Source organism: Colias philodice, chromosome 23, assembly GCF_061535455.1.
Source record: "Colias philodice isolate Cphi_HAF_F1 chromosome 23, ilColPhil1 Martin Lab GWU primary, whole genome shotgun sequence".
Taxonomy (NCBI): domain Eukaryota; kingdom Metazoa; phylum Arthropoda; class Insecta; order Lepidoptera; family Pieridae; genus Colias; species Colias philodice.
In genome coordinates this window covers 1,694,772-1,713,031 of record NC_143108.1, presented here as the reverse complement: position 1 = coordinate 1,713,031, position 18,260 = coordinate 1,694,772, and the positions used below count along the sequence as shown (strand labels likewise).

Sequence of the window (18,260 nt, the reverse complement as noted above, 5' to 3'; positions counted from 1 at the left end):
TTTATAATATTAAGTGTGGATAGTACGTATAAGACACATACCTATTATATTATAGTAGTACCACAGATAATAATTATAATAGATAGTATAGGGGAGACCGGGGATGGTTGACTAACTTTTGACTTAAGCTCGTATATCTCTGATGTTTAACTGTATATAACAAAAATAGCAGTTGATACAGATAGAAGAACTATTCAGGTACCTAAAATACTAATCTATAACCTATATAATTATCATTATAATATTTATTTAGTCGATTTTCTAAACCCCTGACGCTTGGTCAACCTACCCCATGTCCGGGGTAAGTTGACTATAGGCATGGGGTAGGTTGACCTAAGCAGTAATTAGTGTAAATAAAGAGGATTAGTATAAATTAAAATGTACTAAATGATAGAAACTTTTTATTTAATTATAAACAAACTTAAATTTGAGATCCATTCTCGGATAATAAAGAACTTTACTAAAGGTAAAAGGTAGTTTGTGGCTACAATGAGGGGGGAATGACAAAACTGTAATCCCATTGTTTTTGAAATAATCCAGCACCTCGATTGATAAATGTGAGTCGTGGTTGTCCAAGAGCAGAAGAATAGGCTTTTCTTTACTGGGTTTCACGTGTTTCACAAAATGCTTTGCGTATTTTATGAAATTTTCTTCTTTCATCCACCCAGATGGGTTAGCGTCACCTTCTGAACCTATAGGACCCACCTTAAGAAAATGCTCCTTGAAATGTACTCTTGGAAAAACAAAAAACGGGGGAACCATGTTGCCGAGAGCTGAAATTGCTACTGCAATTGTCACTAAAGTGCCTCTTTCAGCCGAAGTCATTTTACCCAAATTTTTAATACCCCGGCGAGCTATGACTCTATTAGGCACATGGACTGTTGTAAGTCCCGTCTCATCAACATTCCAAATATCACCTGGGCTTAGATTTAATCGTTCGTAAACTGTTTTCAAGTTAACAAAGAACTCACTTACATTTTGTTTGTTGAACGACGTAGCTCTAGACAGGCTTGTAGGTTGAGGTGATCTTATTGATAACGAGGGATGACGTTTTAAGAAATTACCAAGCCAAACTTCGCCAGCCATTAATTTTGTATTTCAAGATTCAGGTACAGTTTTATTATTCTTTTTTGCGTATTCAAATGCGAACTTGCGTGTCTCATACGGTGTTAATCCATAATTAATGTCAGCAGCCGTCTTCAAATAAGCTATCAGTTTATTTTCTTCGTCATCGCTAAATACCTGCCTATTTTTTATGTACCCCGCCATGTCCAGGGTCAAATCAGCTTTCCCGAGGTTCGGATAACGTTCTAGCTTTTGTTTAAGTTTAGTCACATAACGATGCAACGTTTTGTATGGAATTGGGTATTTCTTTGATGTGGCGTTGATGCTATTATTATCGAAGATTACTGCGTGGCAAGCTCTTTCTATGATATCTTTTGGTACATCACCCCTTTCAGATTTTCTTTTGTACGTCCTCATTTTCTGTAAAAATACAACTGTAATTTAGTATGTGAGAGAAGACTATAATAGTGTTTACATTGATGATGCACATTAACCATTAGCCCACACAATTCTTTAAATAAATGATAAAATGTTATACTTATTATAAAGGGGTTGGTTGACCAATTAGTCTACCTACCCCGAACAAAATTAGTCAACCAACCCCTGACGCCATTTTGAATTTCACCTGCGTATCATATGCAAACTCTGGCACTAACATGGAAGCAATACTGTGTAATATAGAATAAAATTATCATATTTACATTTGGCATAACAACAGCATTGTTTCTAACAGATCCAAAGACACAATAACAAAAAAAGTACGAACGAAAAAAGTTACTTACCGAGACCAAAAATACAACATGTGATGCCACTCACGAACGCCACGCGACTGCGGCGGCTCACTTCACACAAGTTAGCGGGTCGTAGGGAGGCATCGTCGCTCGTGATTGGTTGATAAAAAACACGTGATGGTGGCGAGTTATTGTTGTTTAGTCTACCTGCCCCTATAGCCAACCATCCCCGGTCTCCCCTACTAGTATAGTAGTACACAAAAGTTGTGCATTCGTTTTTAGTTGTTTATTTCCCCTCTCCTCGCTTCTATTTTACTGAAAACTGCATAACGTATTGATGTAATAATATACGATCATCATCTGCATGATTATAATAATATTATAAAGGCTATGGCACCTGACATTTTGGCAAGTTGCCAAACCGTAAAGCCAGTATATGCACGTATGTCGACCACTGCGCTGAAATTTTTATTCTTAATATCTCTAGTTACCTTGAAATTCTCGTGAAATATGAGATGGACTGGTTTTCTATATGGTACCTTATTATTGTACAGATTTGAAAGAAAGTTACGCTCTTCAGGAATTGTAATAAGAGTAATCGAAAATCATAAAATTTTGCTTGATTTGTTGTGACTTCATTTCTAAGTAAAAACTGGCAGATATAAAAATATTACTTTGTGATTGTGATAGATGTTTTACAAATCTTTCGAATAACAATGAAAAAGAACTCAATTTGTAGCGTGTTTCTTGGTTCCCTTTTTATTATTCTTCATTCAAATTTAACATTTTTAAGATACTTTTATTTTTTTTATTAGACCAAGTATTCGTCCCTGGCTTCTTGTTATAGAAAAGGGAAATTCTTTTTTGGTACGTTTCCATATTTTTTTCAATATGACATACAAACAGGAATTGTATCTAGATAAAATAGCGCTAACAACAAGATTTTTCTTCCCAAACAAGCATTATTTTTATATCAAAAGCAAGGTGTCTGGAAGAAATCGCTATTTAGCGATAAGACCGCCATTTGTTTTAATTTATAATTAGATTAAGTTCCCAGTTAAGCTTTGTCAGAGCAATAAAGTATGAATAAATAAATAAATAAATATCGTGTACCCGTATAAATTTATAAATATTTTAGTCACGAATCTCAACTTTGGCATCACACACTGGCCGTATGCCATGAACTTCTTGCGTTCCGGCTAATTAAATTATCATGAATCTTACCCTGGTTTCCAATTCAGAGGAGCAGATGCGTTTGACATCTGTTTCAATGATCGATTTTTATTTGAGAGTTCCAAGTTTGTGGTCGTGTCAGGAATGTGACAAGGGATAATTTCCAATAGTTCCTGATTTATGTGCTTTGGTTTGGTAGTTCTTGATCAAACCGTTTCTATGTATTAATTTACGAAGAGACATATTTCACAAATATATTATCTGTTACATGTTACAAAAATAGCTACTAGATTAAGAATAAAGCCTGGATAGCCATAGGCTACTTTTTGCCCAAATACAACGACTGGTTTCTTCATGACAGGATTTTTTCCTTCCTAAAACAACAATTACACTGATCTTTTTTCATAATTATACCTTCGAAATTTCAACACTTTACTAAAATATCCTTATAATTTTGATAAACACAACTGTTCAAACATTATGACAGGTTAGGCTGAAACCCGAGAAAATTTCGGGAGTATAACAAATTGACGTCAACACAAGACGTTGTTTATTGAAATATTAGAGGCTTCGTAGGACACCTTGATTAATTGCATGTTCCTTGTGAGTGTATTAAATATTATAGACTTGTTCTACGTTCTAGTGCTTGTAAACATTATTATATTGGGTAATTAAGAACCTACGACCTACCCTTCACACTTTCTTTGGAAGGGTTTTTGTTTCAAACAAAATATCTTAATGTAAGATTTCAAGAAATTTCAGATTGAATTGTTAACAGATATGAATTAAACATAACAGAATTGTTAACAGTGGATTAGTATTTAACTACCTACTTCATTGTCTTTCAATATTACCTAGAACAGTTGTTGGTAAAGGTAACCAAAAATAATTCAACAGTGTTTTATTAAAACACTAGATTTCCGCCCGCGGCTTCGCCCGCGTTTTCAAAGGAAATTCCGCATAGTTCCCGTTCCCGTGGGATTTCCGGGATAAAACCTATCCTATGTGTTAATCCAAGTTACCCTCTATATGTGTGCTAAATTTCATTGTAATTGGTTCAGTAGTTTTTACGTGAAAGAGTAACAAACATCCATACAAACTTTCGCCTTTATAATAGTATTAAGATTAAGATATTCTATCGATTGAATATACTAATCACTTGAATTTTTTAAATTGTTTTGACCTAATAGGCCGGAAACAGATGATATAGGTATCAGACAGGGACATCAATGTATAATGATCAATGAAATTGACACTGGACACATGTCAAGTTTGCAGATAAAGCTCTATTTGATTGTTTGCCGATTAAACCAATTAATTTCTACTGATCTACTATGTTGAAATACATCAGTTATATACAATTTAGTAGCGTATGCATTGAATGCAAGTTTCAAACCATTTGTTAACTGGTGGTCACAATTCGTTTGCATAATTTAATTCGGAATTCGGCCACAGATAATATCGCGTTCAATTAATCTATTCGTGTTGTAGAAATGGCGGGAATTTTGACGTTTTAGAAACAAAAATACAGATAATATAAAAATTGAAAATAGTGCTGAAAAATACTGGCATGAAATAGAGAGAGTGTATTTTATGATGTTACTTTGTATAGTCATTGATATATCGATGCTTCGGTCGCGTTTTATACTTACGAATAAAAATGTTTTTCTAGGTCATCTATCTCTATTATAGATACGCAATTACGGGAGTGGTAATTTGTATTGTAACTTGTAACTTCTTCAAGGAATATTTTAGAATAAAAATACTTCCATATCACTAGTTTAGTTGTTTTATCTTAAAGTGAGGGGGGATCAGCAATAATAGTGAATAGGTGATTTATAATAATTATCTATAGGTACTCTCTTTATCTTAAAAATAACTCTACCTTGACCAAAATATTACAAGAAGGGAATATATTAAAATAAAACAAACTCTTCTCAATAGTAACATCTTTAATTAATTATATTAAAATACACAAAGGTCTCATCTTTCTATCAATCACTAGGTATATAAAATACTGAAAGCTTGTAACAAATTCATGTCTTGATTCCATAAAATGCTGCAACTTAAATATTTTAGACGACGAAAACATTCCTGTATTTCAGTCACGCTATTCGTCCACAGAGGCTCATGTATGTGTGTGAACCCATGCATGTGTGTGTATCTGATAGGTTCATTTCGGCTGATTGCACTTAGAAAATATCTCTTGAGAATTTGTATGGAATTCAAATTCATTTATGTTTTGAGGTAAAGTTTTTTAGGACGTAAAATAATTTGTTACGATGTTAGAACTTCTATGACTTATTATCATCATCAGCTCATGTTCGGACTGCAGGGACATAGGCCTACAATGTGCCTAGTGCCTACAATAGTGTCTTACTATTTATACTTCGTAATGTTTTTTTTTTAATTACTCTGTGTTTTAAATGAATAAATTCTTAATATTATACTTATATCCTACTAATATTATAAATGCGAAAGTTTGTGAGGATGGATGTTTGCTCTTTTACGACAAAAACTACCTACTAGACGATATAATGAAACTCATAATTTTTAAAAATATATACCTAATTTTTCTCCTCATGACGAACTCTCAACATGTTTTAGGAACCTTTATTTTCTACACTGCAAACGTGACTACATCTATAATTAATAGAAACCTTTGTTCCTAATTTTCAAAGAGCCCATTTAATTTGGAGGAAATTAAATTTATACACTCATATTCTCGTGAATTTTTAATGTGAGTGCAAAAACCAGAAAACGTTCGCGTTTCTCTTAACTTTCTCAAGTCTATGAATAAGATAGGAAGGAAAATATGAAAATATCGTGAAAGTGGAATGTACGTATTTTAAAAGAAAAGTGGCTGAAGACGGCAAAAAGTAAGGCTTTTTTTTATATACCTACGTGTATTTTTATTCACGTTGTGAGAGTAGGTACATCGTGTATGTATAGAATACTAAAATGTAGGTTATTTGTAAAAAACTAGCTTACCGCCCGCGGCTTCGCCCGCTTTGTCTAAAACCTAATAACTATTATATTATATACTAAAACATTCCTCTTGAATCACTCTATCTAATAATAAAAACCGCATCAAAATCCGTTGCGTAGTTTTAAAGATTTAAGCATACAAAGGGACAAAGGGACAGAGAAAGCGACTTTGTTTTATACTATGTAGTGATAAAGATCGTATGTACTACATTTTTCTTTTGGGTTTGCGTAGATTGTTTCTTTCGATATTTACCTTATAGACGAAAGCTATACCATAGCTAGCTATTAAATATTCAAAATGAAATAAATTATTTGCAATAAAATATTCTAAGTTTCAGGAGGTACTCAAACATAATGTACGTAAGAACTTAACAATAATTGAATGCCTTTTAACCTAAATTACTAGTAAGTAGGTCATTTTAACAATTTCTCTGCATGAATATTTACAATTATTGTATAGTATCTTCTTCATATTATCTGCATTCAATTATTAGTCTATAGAGACTATGAACAAAAGGGACTTTAAACATGTTACAGTAATCTTAGTACAATTCATTGTAAAGCCTACACTCATCCAATCAAAACCAGTTTCGTCAACTCTAATTTTTACCCTCACATTCCCATAAGAATTTCAATTTTCCTTATCCAAATTGCTTTCTTGTTTAAAGAGGAAAAGTAAGAAAACAAAAGAGTCTAATTTTAGGGACAAGGGAAGATACGGATCTGAAGAATGGAGATATTTTAAATTATGATAACAGAGACAAATTTCGTGCGTCTTTTATACGATACGACTGTTCATTACGATATTAGTTATTCCTATCAATTCGACACTAACAGTAACGACGTGTCTCGAAGGGTATAGAGAAAATGTGTTTCATGTCTGTTTAACTGATCGTTTTTAGATATTTACAGATAGTATAGGTACGTGCTGAAAATCGAATATCCTTTAGTTTGTTGTCCTTTACTTCTCCACACATTGATAGGATTATGATAATGAAAATCATTATGTATTGTGAACAGGTTGGTATTGATAAAACGTAGCATTCCTCTAGAGTTTGTGAGCTAACTTTTGCAAAAAATAGTAGTTAATATAATATTATGGTAATTGTAAGGAGGAACCAAAAACTTTTCAAATTGTTAGTGGTAATTTTGGTTTTGTTTTCGAAATTAGAACTAATCTAATCTACTTATTTTTAATGTATGTAGGTATAAAGCAACAAGAAAAATCGTATCGCATCGTACAAGAGGATTATTTCAAGTCCTTGTCTACACTTAAGGAAAACGTAACAAAGTTGCGACAATATTAAGTTTCATTCATTCGAATAATGACGCTTTTCATTTTTCTTACTGATTTCGGATATATTTAGATCGAAAATTAATTGCTCTATTATCGTTTAATATTCGGTTACAATTAGGATTCAATAATTATTCAATAAACTGTGTAAAAATGATAAAAATATTATAATATGCTATTGACATTTCTGGAATTGGATTTCTGGTCTTATTTGGAACTTAATAAAAATTCTGGTACCTACATAAATCGTGAGTATAAAGTTAAAAAATAAAATTATAACATTCCTAATTCATTACAAAATTATATTAGATACTTAAATTAGACCGTTAAAACTATACATTAATTAATTAAACCCGAGTTTAACTGCAACCACAGTATTACCATTATTTCCTACAGTAAGGAATCGCCTTTGATGTCGCGCGATGCCGCCGCCAGCGTAGGTACTTACGCTGCCACACGAAAATACGCTAGGGTTGCAACAAATGGGAAATAAAACAATTGTGATTATTAATATTATGATAAAATCTTTATTCATATGTACATTCAAAATAATTTCGATTATTAAATCTGATGTAATTATTTGTTCATAAATATATAATTACAGATATTGCACTGCTAAATATTATTTACGTGGACACTTTATTTTTGGATGTTCTTAATTGTATATTATAACATTTAACTAAGTAATGCATTCGCATTGGGATGTACAATCTGATTAGAAAATAATGAGGACAACATGTATATACATAGCTTTGATTTTAATTCAACAGATACAATTAATACAATCTTTCTGAAATATTGTTTCCTTCTGGGATTTCAATGTAGATTTACATCCGTAAACCGAACAGTGTGTGCGCGCCATAATAGAATATGTAAGTACCTATGTATAATAAAATTATTACACAAAAAATACGACTGCGTCATCCTTTCGCGCTAGGTAAAGCAAACTAAGCGTGTTTGCTTTACGCGGCCCGCGTCGCCCGACCCCCGCCAGTTCCCCTCCGTTTCTCTGCATAAGTACATTCGTCGCACTACTGTAGGAAATAATGGTAATACTGTGCTGCAACTATATACGGAATTGAAATGTTACAGCACAGAGTCTGTAAAACTTTTTAAACGTCACAATTTAATCTAAAATAATTACCCGCCAAAAAGACCAAAAAATTGAAGCACGTACCTCGCGGCTACGGTTTATTTGAATGGCTCCATTGTTTCAAACTTTTTGTTCTGGCGTTAATTAACTTTTAATTTCCTTTGTGAAAGTTTAATGAAGGCTAGAACAAGCACAAAATATAAATTCTGGATTGGAAACTTTTGAAGTTCACTGAGTAAATTTTTCTTGAACGTTGAAGGCTTGAAGGATTAAGGTGAAGATTTTGATAATCTGCAACTATGGATTTATGAATGACTAGCTGTAATCCGATGTGCTCCGCTCCTGTTGGTCTTAGCGAGATGATATATATATATAGCCTAAATAATAGCCTTCCTTGATGGATGGGCTATCTAAGACCAAAAGAATTTTTCAAATCGGACCAGTAGTTCTCGAGATGAGCGCGTTCTAACAAACAAACAAACTCTTCAGCTTTATAATATATTAAATAAGTAATTAGCATAGATTACAGGTAATAATTTTAGATTTCATATAATGAGTATGTGACACAGATCACAAACCGAGTATAACAATATTGATATGTGCAACATGCCTGATGCCGCTAAAACTATTAACTACGATCAAGCGCGGATCCAGGGGGGGGGTCACGGGGTCATGACCCCCCCCTGGGCTAGGTCCACGACCTAAGTGGACCACTAATTTAATATTAACTTTTTTAAATTAACAAATTAATACTGTTCAATATGATGTTTTTATTGAATTTTGATACATAAAAGTAATATAGAACAATTAAATCAATTACAGACGGTAACGGAAGAGAATATAACAAAAATTATAGAAAAAGTTAATAAGGGTCGACCTGTGGTCGTAATTTAAGGACAAATAACAGGTTTTTCGATTAAAAAAAAAACTATAACTGCGGAATAAAGTGTAATGGTAAAGTTGTATGTAATTAATTTTTTTTCTACAACTTTTGCTGTTACACTTTTCACACAAAACCTCAAATATCGAAATATCCCAGTTCGTGGATATGACATAAAATAGCAAATTTTTTTTTCAAATGAACACTATAAAATACAGTCAAATTACAACAAAAAATCGGCCAAGTGCGCGTCGGACTCGCGCACCGAGGACTCCGAGTAAACATATTTTTTCATTATGTTGTATCTTACAATGTTGTTTAAAAGATTTTTTTCTTTATCTGTGCTTGTAAGTGCTTAAGTCGTTGCTTTTAACCAAATTTTAAGACTGTGTTCACGGGAAGTACCTTGTAGGTTTTGATTGATGATTCCCTTGCAAGTAGTTGCGAATTACAGAATATGCGGCTCTAATTGCTTTTTCTTCAGATTGCGTTGACATAGAATTTGAATTAAATAACAGATTTAAGTTATTATAGACCTGAGTTCTGATGTGAATATCAATTAAATACATGTAGACGTTCATGAGTAAAGGGATTGTAAGTTTAAAATTATTTAAAAATATATTTTTATTTACTGAAAGACAATAATTAATTTACTTTTCCATGACTGAGGCCTATGTCCAGCAGTGGACAAGTGTAGGCTGAAAGTGATGATGATGATGATATTTTTATTTAATTTAATTAAATAATTAGGGTTTTCGCAGTTATTACTACATCTGTGCTATAACACGATACTTTTTACTCAATTTCAAGACTGTGTTTACGGGACAGGGTGCTCCCTGCAGGTCGCTAATTCCCTTGCTAATGTCGAAATCCTACGGTCTAGGTCCCTTGATGCTGTGAAAAATTCAAACGTTTTAGCCAACGCAATCAAAAGATGCAGCTGTAATTGCTGAAATTTTTCGACACTCCCTAAGAAATCAAAACCTACAGGGTAGTTCCCGAGTACACAGAGTCATGAAATTTAGTACAATCAAACGTCTTATAACGCAGACTAGCTTACCGCCCGCGGCTTCGCCCGCTTTCTCTAAAACCTTATAAATTATATACTATTCCTCTTGAATCACTCTATCTTTAAAAAAACTGCATCGAAATTCGTTGCGTAGTTTTAAAGATTTAATCATACATAGGGACATAGGCACTGAGACAACGACTTTGTTTACTAATTGCGAAATTCATGCTGAATTTTTCTTTAGATTATATCTACATAAAAAAATATTAAAAAAAAAATCAACTTACAACTCTGTTACTCATGAACGCTGACATGTATCAACTTGATATTCATACCAAAAACTCAAGTCTAAAATACCTTTACGCTATAATAAAATCAAACTTCTATGTCAACGAATCAGAAGATACAGCCGTAAATGCCGAAAAATTTCCCAATTTTCGACACTCGCAAGGGAATCAAAACTCAAAACCTACAGGGTACTTTCCGTAAACTGAGAATCTTGAAATTCGGTACAAAGCAACATCTTATAGTACAGATACAGGAATAATTGCAAAAAATATTTTTCAAGTTTGTCTGCCTGTGAAGACCCTTTTTCTCAGGAACGCGTGGAGGTATCAATCTGAAATTCATACCGAATACTCAAATCTACGGTTCCTTATAGCTGTGAAAAAATCAAACTTATAAGCCAACGCAATCAAAAGATACATCCATTTATGCCGTAAATTATCGCAAATTTCGACATTATCGCAAGGGAATCAAAATCTATAGGTATTGTACTACTTCCTGTGAACACAAAGTTCTGAAATTTGGTTAAAAGCAATGTCAGCACAGATGGAGGAAAAATTGCTAAAACATACATTTCATGCTTATCAACATTCGCAAGTGTTGCCAGGAATCAAAACCTACAGGGTAGGTACTTCCCATGAACACAGAATCTTGGTAATTAATCTTTATTTAATAGAAACTTACGTCTTATAGCACAGATAAAGGAAAAATCGCAAAAAGCATAAATTTAATATTAAAACATATAAAAATGTTTGTACGGAACTCTTGGTTCGCCAATCCGACTCGCACTTGACCATTTTTTTTTTAATCTACGTATCAATTAAATTACCAAAATATAGCTTTTGAAAATTGACCACGTCGCGTCTATGTGACCCCCCCCTGGCACTAAAGCTGGATCCGCCCTTGACTACGATATTAACAAATAGGTACGAGATGTATCTGCCCACTATTTCGCAAGACAATAGACATGAATTACTTAAATAATAAATAAACTTAATTGTATTCTCTCAAAAAAAGGTAGCCACCTGCGATAGAAAATTTATTAGCCAGCCTCCGAACGCATTGCGGACCATTTAAGTCCAACTGCGTCAGACCTTTTATCTGTTGGTCTTAGCGTGATGATATATAGGGGAAAGGGGCCTAAAGTGGGCATAGAGCCTAAAGAGGGCACTCAGTATAGTATCGGAATTTTAAATAATGGCGCGCGCGCGACTCGTGAGGACGATCCCCGCACCCCTCCCACCTCGCGGCAGTCGTTGGATTCGCTTGCGAGCACGCATTACAAGCTGCAACAAATAAATGTTTTTCGACGATTTTTGAAAAATATTGCAAGGTATGTAATATGTGTTCTTTTTATTTTGGTGTTTACAATCCTTTAACCAAAATTTGTTAGTAATTAAGTGGCTATCTGGCCATATTTTGGTTCCATAAAAATTCACGTGTCTAAAAATTTTGAGGTAGAATTTCGTCTGAACCGTTCAAATGTCGAAAAAGGCAAAGCGGGCAGGGTAAAGCGGGCACGCGCCCGCTTTGCCCCGTCCGCTAAAATGTTACATTCTTTTGTTAATTTGCTTTTTCCTTTCAGAAGACCGCTTATAACCGGCGTCAATATAAGCGTAAAAATTCACAAGCCTCATGGCAACGCTCAACTATGCAGCAAGCAAAACGAGAAGTGCAAGAGTTAGGAAAACCTGTCAAAAATTAACAACTAAATATGGGATTCCAAGAACGACATTGCAGACATCTTAAATCGGGTTCGTGTAATGTAAAGCTTGGTAGGTTTACTACTTTCTTTTCTACGGAACAAGAAATGGAGCTTTTGGAATACGTATTCCACATGGACTCTTTATTTTACGGGCTGTCTAAACAAGAATTTTTGGAATAATTTCCAGAATTACACTATTTTAGGATTTATAAATAAATAAATATATAAAATAATTGTATCGCTTATTAGAGACTAAATAATGATAGACTGTAAACAGGGCGTTATTTTTTTAAATATTATTTCAGATACATCTGGAAATATTGTACCTAAAAGTTTAAAGCTCCTAAGAAGTTCCTTTGTTTCATATTATATTCATTTAAAAATAATTGTATGACTGTTTGAAATACATAACTTTTAAAATATTTTTGTGTCTTTTACTCTATTTATTATTGTATATATTATTTGTGGCTCAGTGGCTGTATATTTTGAAATCTACTGTTTAAATCCAGGCCTGCCCGCTTTACCCAACTACTGCCCGTTTTGCCCTAAACGAAAGCCCGCTTTAGGCCTCCCCTTCGGGCAAAGCGGGCAATCGTAGGCTTTTAGTAATCTGTTAATAATTATTATATACTTTAACTTTTGACAAATTTAACCACTTAGCATTCAAAAGTATTTACTAATGGAACTTTTGGCAAAAAAATAAATGGATTAACTTCTTTTCAAACTTCATTTTTTTAATTTTCCCGTAAGGTGCCCCCTTTGGGCCCATCTCCCCTAGCCTATAGCCTTCCTCGATAAATGGGCTATCTAACACGGAAAGAATTTTTCAAATCAGACCAGAAATTCCTGAGATTAGCGCGTTCAAACAAACAAACTCTTCACCTTTATAATATTAAGTAGGTATATTAGTATAGATGTAGATATAACTGGCTGCCCCGGTAGACGTTGATCTGCCCTATTGCCCCTTCATGTTTTTTCTCGATAAGATCCTTCATTGTGAACCAATTTACCAAAACGATATAAAAATTAGCCGAGTTGATTTAGGTGTTCTCGAATGTTACGAATACATATTTGGCGATCCATTTTATTTATAATATAAATATACCTAACTAGATAAATTGCGTTACGCACATGAATGCAATATGGCAATATACATATAAATGTTACATAATATAAAAGTATTTTAATAATACCCTGAAGCGTACCTAAGTAATAGTAGGGGATCCCATGATGCAAAATGTGGATGTACTCGAGCGTCACAACGTCAAACCTATTAGAATTGGAAGATTAGACGATAGCAAGAAAAAAAGGTCTATAATGTTTCCATTTTGTTATAAAAAAAACGGTGCCATGGCAATTTTGAAGCGCTTTAGATATTGATATTTTACATGCTCCAGGACATCATTGATATAAAATACATTTTAATCTGCCGATATAAGTAATTTCGTGGAACTATGAAGAATCAAGATAGGGTGAAAAAAGAAAATAATGTTACTCGAGCGCGTCAGATTAGGATATGGGGGGGTTAATGAGGGCTGACAGGCGTTACCAAGCACAAAATCATGAGAAATAGTAACATGGTGTACGTAATCTTTCCCAATGGAACTTTTACTGTATTACGCCTATGACCTTAACTTAGTTACGACCCGTAATAACTCCCTGTAGGCTATCAATTTCTCGTCACTTCCGTTACATTTGTCACTTATTGGATTTCTTGAATAAAAATTTACGACTCGAGCATTAACTATTCTATTTACTCTTCTTTTCTGTAGAATCATACTTTAGTCAAGTAGTTATAATAATTTCTATAAATCTTATACCTACTTATATTATTATAAATATTTGAAGTATTTATTTCTACCCATCTTAAATTTTAACAAAAATTTTAAAAATCCCGATATTACACATTTTTTTATATATGAGCCTGCATATTTTGGGTAAGAAATGTTCGTTGCACAGCCGCCTCACTAGATTAACTGTTATACACCCGTACAGTAACTTATCTCACAAAGATAGCGTTAATTCATTTACATTAAACTAGGTAGCATTTTACATAATTAACATAAAACATTCTAAAAATAACATTACTATATTCAAGCGCCTGTATAACATAGCTTAGCAAGGACGTACACATGGATTTCATTATTTTTAACTTACTGGGTTAATTTTTGCATATTTTATTAAATAACAGACACAATTAGTTATCTATAATTAATTAAAGATGTACTTACAACAGTTTGTCTTTATAATATTTTTTTCTTCGTTATTTTGGTAACCGGCTTCAGGATTATTTTTCAAATATGCAAAATATTATGTTCTAACCATTGAGATAATATTACTACGTATGGAGGCACCACGAACAAAATCTGTGCGCCATTTTTTTGCTCTAACTAAGTTTTAAAATTTTTTATCTAGTTAGGTATCTACTTACCGATGAAAAGTTATGTTAGTCACTTTTCCGTATTATTTGTATTATTTGTGCAATATCGTAACACACGCATACCGTATATTTGATGCGTTTCACTTTAAAACAAATAAAAAATGAGCGTGCAGTTAAGCCATATGGCTTAATATGTTGAGCGGAACATAAGTGATGTAGGCGGTGTCGTCTCCATATGTATATCTCAATGGTTCTAACAAACGAAAAAGATTATTTAATAATATTCCCTACTCATCAATCACTGAATATTTATACAATTGAATTATTAAAAGAAAAAATAATACATACTCTTCACTAATTTTTGAAGTGCAAAACTTCTTTAGCGGCGTTTGGTATAAAATCTTAAACTCGCGTCAGGACACGTGGCCTGATCGAAAAAGCGTAAGACGGATGTTTTTTTTTTTAGCCCTTATATTCCATGCGTAAGACGGATACCATTCCAAAATATCAAACATGCTGAACGTTAATAATCAAGTTTTCACTTCTGCCGGCACTCCCGGAGTGCAACCCGTCTTTTTTTTTTTGCCTGCGTCAATGACTCATTCGGAAAAATATTTTGATTGCGAAGTGCGTTCAAACTTCAAAGTTCAATCAATCTATATTTATGTTGTTATCTTATTCATAAAATATATGCATTCGAATTCAGTTATCACGATATTAATATGATTTTAAAATTTTCTATGTAATATTAACTTAGATCATTAAGTAATGGATGGAGCACGCTGGCAAATGTTCTAACTAAACTTTCTGCCGGTTTTGGTGCGGGGAGGGTAACTCACACTTTGAAACACTATCACACATTCACAAAAATAATTTGTGTCTTTACAAACTCAAACTATTACAAAATGGACAGACTAGCATGTTTTTGCACACATACATAGATTACACAGAAAAATCTCTATACACATACGTAATAATACAATCGCTCTAAAGGGATGTAACCATATCGATATTACAAAAATAATAATTTTGTTGAAATTAGAAATAACATTAATATTATATTCATAAAAAATACTACACAGGTCATTTGTAACGTTTTCATCATTATTATATGCATACGAAAAAACAATAAAACGCCATTTTATTTGTATTTGAATATGTACTATTTATTCAACACATCACATATTATATTCAATAAAATAAATATCGGTCCAGAAATTTTTATTATTTCTGTACCGAGGTGTCCATTCTGATTTTCTCCCACAGCATTCAATCCACCTTAGCCTTAAAGCAGGATTTTTTGTAAATCTGAAATATACGCAATATTCGTACATACATATAAATAAAGTAGCTGCTCCGCGCGGTTTCACCACCGTGGCTCCACTCCTGTTGGTCGTAGCGTGATGATGTATACCTTCCTCGATAAATGGGCTATCTAACACCGAAAGAATTTTTCAAATCGGACCAGTAGTTCCCGAGAATAGCGCGTTCAAACAAACAAACAAACAAACAAACTCTTCAGCTTTATAATATTAGTATAGATTACATAATAGAATAATTACAAGATTAACATTACAAAAAAAACGGCTAAATGCGAGTCGGACTCGCGCACGAAGGGTTCCGTACCATTAAAATGTTCTGCCAGTTAAAAGTAACCGAGCGTAAATTTTAATAAATATATACAAGACTTACAAAATAAACATTATACTCCTTTTTATGCAGTTGTGTAAAATTTTAATATAATAAAGATTAATTCTCATCTCATTTCAAATTATACTTAGAAAAATATTTTTTTATCGACGTTCAAGTTAAAAGCAGTCCGTCACTAAGAAAGTCGTAAAAATTAACGACCTTTTAAGCGACGAGTTTTTAAATTCAACTCTATCACTAAGTTCATAAAGATTAAATTTGAATTTCTCTTCAAGATAGTCTCGCTACATCACTTTATAGTCTCGTGGGGAGTGCGGTTCAATATCGCGTTCTAAATTCAACTTTATCGCTTAGTTCATAAAGATTAAATTTGTATATTTTCTCTTCAAGATAGTCTCGCTACATCACTTTATAGTCTCGTGGGGAGTGCGGTTCAATATCGCGTTCTAAATTCAACTTTATCGCTTAGTTCATAAAGATTAAATTTGTATATTTTCTTTCCATGATAGTCTCGTGAGGGCGCATCAATGATCGAGTACACACATGACTCGATTATTTGTCTTGATCATATCGCTAAACGATACATCGACGATTATTAGAAATTGCATTTAATTAGAAATGTACGTTAAAAAAATAAAAAAATATACACAAATGAAAGGTTATTCCATCTTTTTTAATATTCGACATGTTTGAATTGTTTCTGCAAGACTTGACAGTGCAAAACGGCATTTTTAGCGGAGCACTCGCAGACGTCCTTTCGATGTTTTACGAATACGCAGAGTGTTCGTAATCGATTACGCAAGTAGTTTTTATGAAAGCATAAGATTTTTCGATTCGAATAATCTTATACCTCGGCAAAAGGGGAAACGCCTGCGTGTGTTATCCATTACTTAATGATCTAAGAATATTAAACATAAATCGTAACCTTGCCCGAATCGGTAATGTCTCATAACCATAGACATGCGCGTTTATCGGAATTACGCGCCATTGATAGGTACCCATCACTAGTGTCACTAGTCACTACGCCCGACCACAGACAACGTGTTTTGACAAAGTTAAAAGTTTTGACCGTGATAAAAATGACGAGCCTTACAATTATTTAATAAAAAAATAGTTTTAAAAGTGTTATTCGTAAATATGACTGTGTGGCAAAAACTACAAAATGAGGAATGTTACGCTGTTGGTAAGTGATGTTTGTTATAAATGTTTCATCGAATTTCGTTCATCGCCTGTTGATTTCTCTCCCACTGAGTGATAAATATAAACATTGTCTCATATCCTAGCGTTCCTAGTTCATCCTGAAACAAACGAATTGTAATGTATTTTATGTTATTCTCTAAATACTATTCATTTCCGCTTCATATGTACACGAAGTTAAACTAATACAACATTATAAAAACTTTTGATAACATCCTGATTATTCCGAACTTTTTTTTATTATCTATGTTATCATTGTTTATTGTCGAGCCAATTTAATAGGCAACATTTGACGTCTATCAATTTTATCTTCATAGGGTGGTAACCTGCTTAAAAACATCGATTAAAGTGAATTAATCGATACGGACTTGAAACATTTGTCAATCGAACTTGAAACACATGTCAATAATTTATGATGATTTTTATTCCCAAGTAATCAATGCATTCGATTCTAGATGTCAGATTTCGATTTTTAGAGTAACGTCTCTGGTATTTAAAAAGAAAAAAGGTTTATTGACACAAAATTGTAGCAACGTCAGTTCTTTAAATCAGAAATTGTTTATTATGTTTAGAATGGTTTATCAGTAAAATCAAATCCTAAAATTACTTGTATCGGTCATTATTATTATAAATATGTTATCGTAATTGAAAAAAGTTAAGCAAATGTGCAGTTCTAACAAAACGAAATATCATATTATTCTATGTCGTCGTTACTAGGTTACGTTGTTGAATTTTGTTGAACTGTCAAATGTTGCCTATTAAAATGGCTCTACTATAGTGCATAATATTTTCTACTTTTATTATTACATA

At 33.0% G+C, this 18,260-nt stretch overlaps 1 protein-coding gene and 1 long non-coding RNA gene across 2 annotated transcripts in view; one reads left to right on the top strand and one right to left on the bottom strand.

Moving 5' to 3' along the window:
- Positions 1 to 18,260, bottom strand: part of LOC149477868 (uncharacterized) — a 395,772-nt gene that overhangs the window by 204,595 nt on the left and 172,917 nt on the right. The gene's annotated exons all lie outside the window — the stretch shown is intronic.
- mbc (dedicator of cytokinesis protein myoblast city) overlaps positions 17,279 to 18,260 on the top strand; it is a 73,283-nt gene continuing 72,301 nt past the window's right edge. The window contains exon 1 of the mRNA XM_089709807.1: positions 17,279 to 17,436. Coding sequence (XP_089565933.1) covers positions 17,391 to 17,436 — 46 coding nt within the window. The 5' untranslated portion in view covers positions 17,279 to 17,390. The remainder of the gene's footprint in view (positions 17,437 to 18,260) is intronic.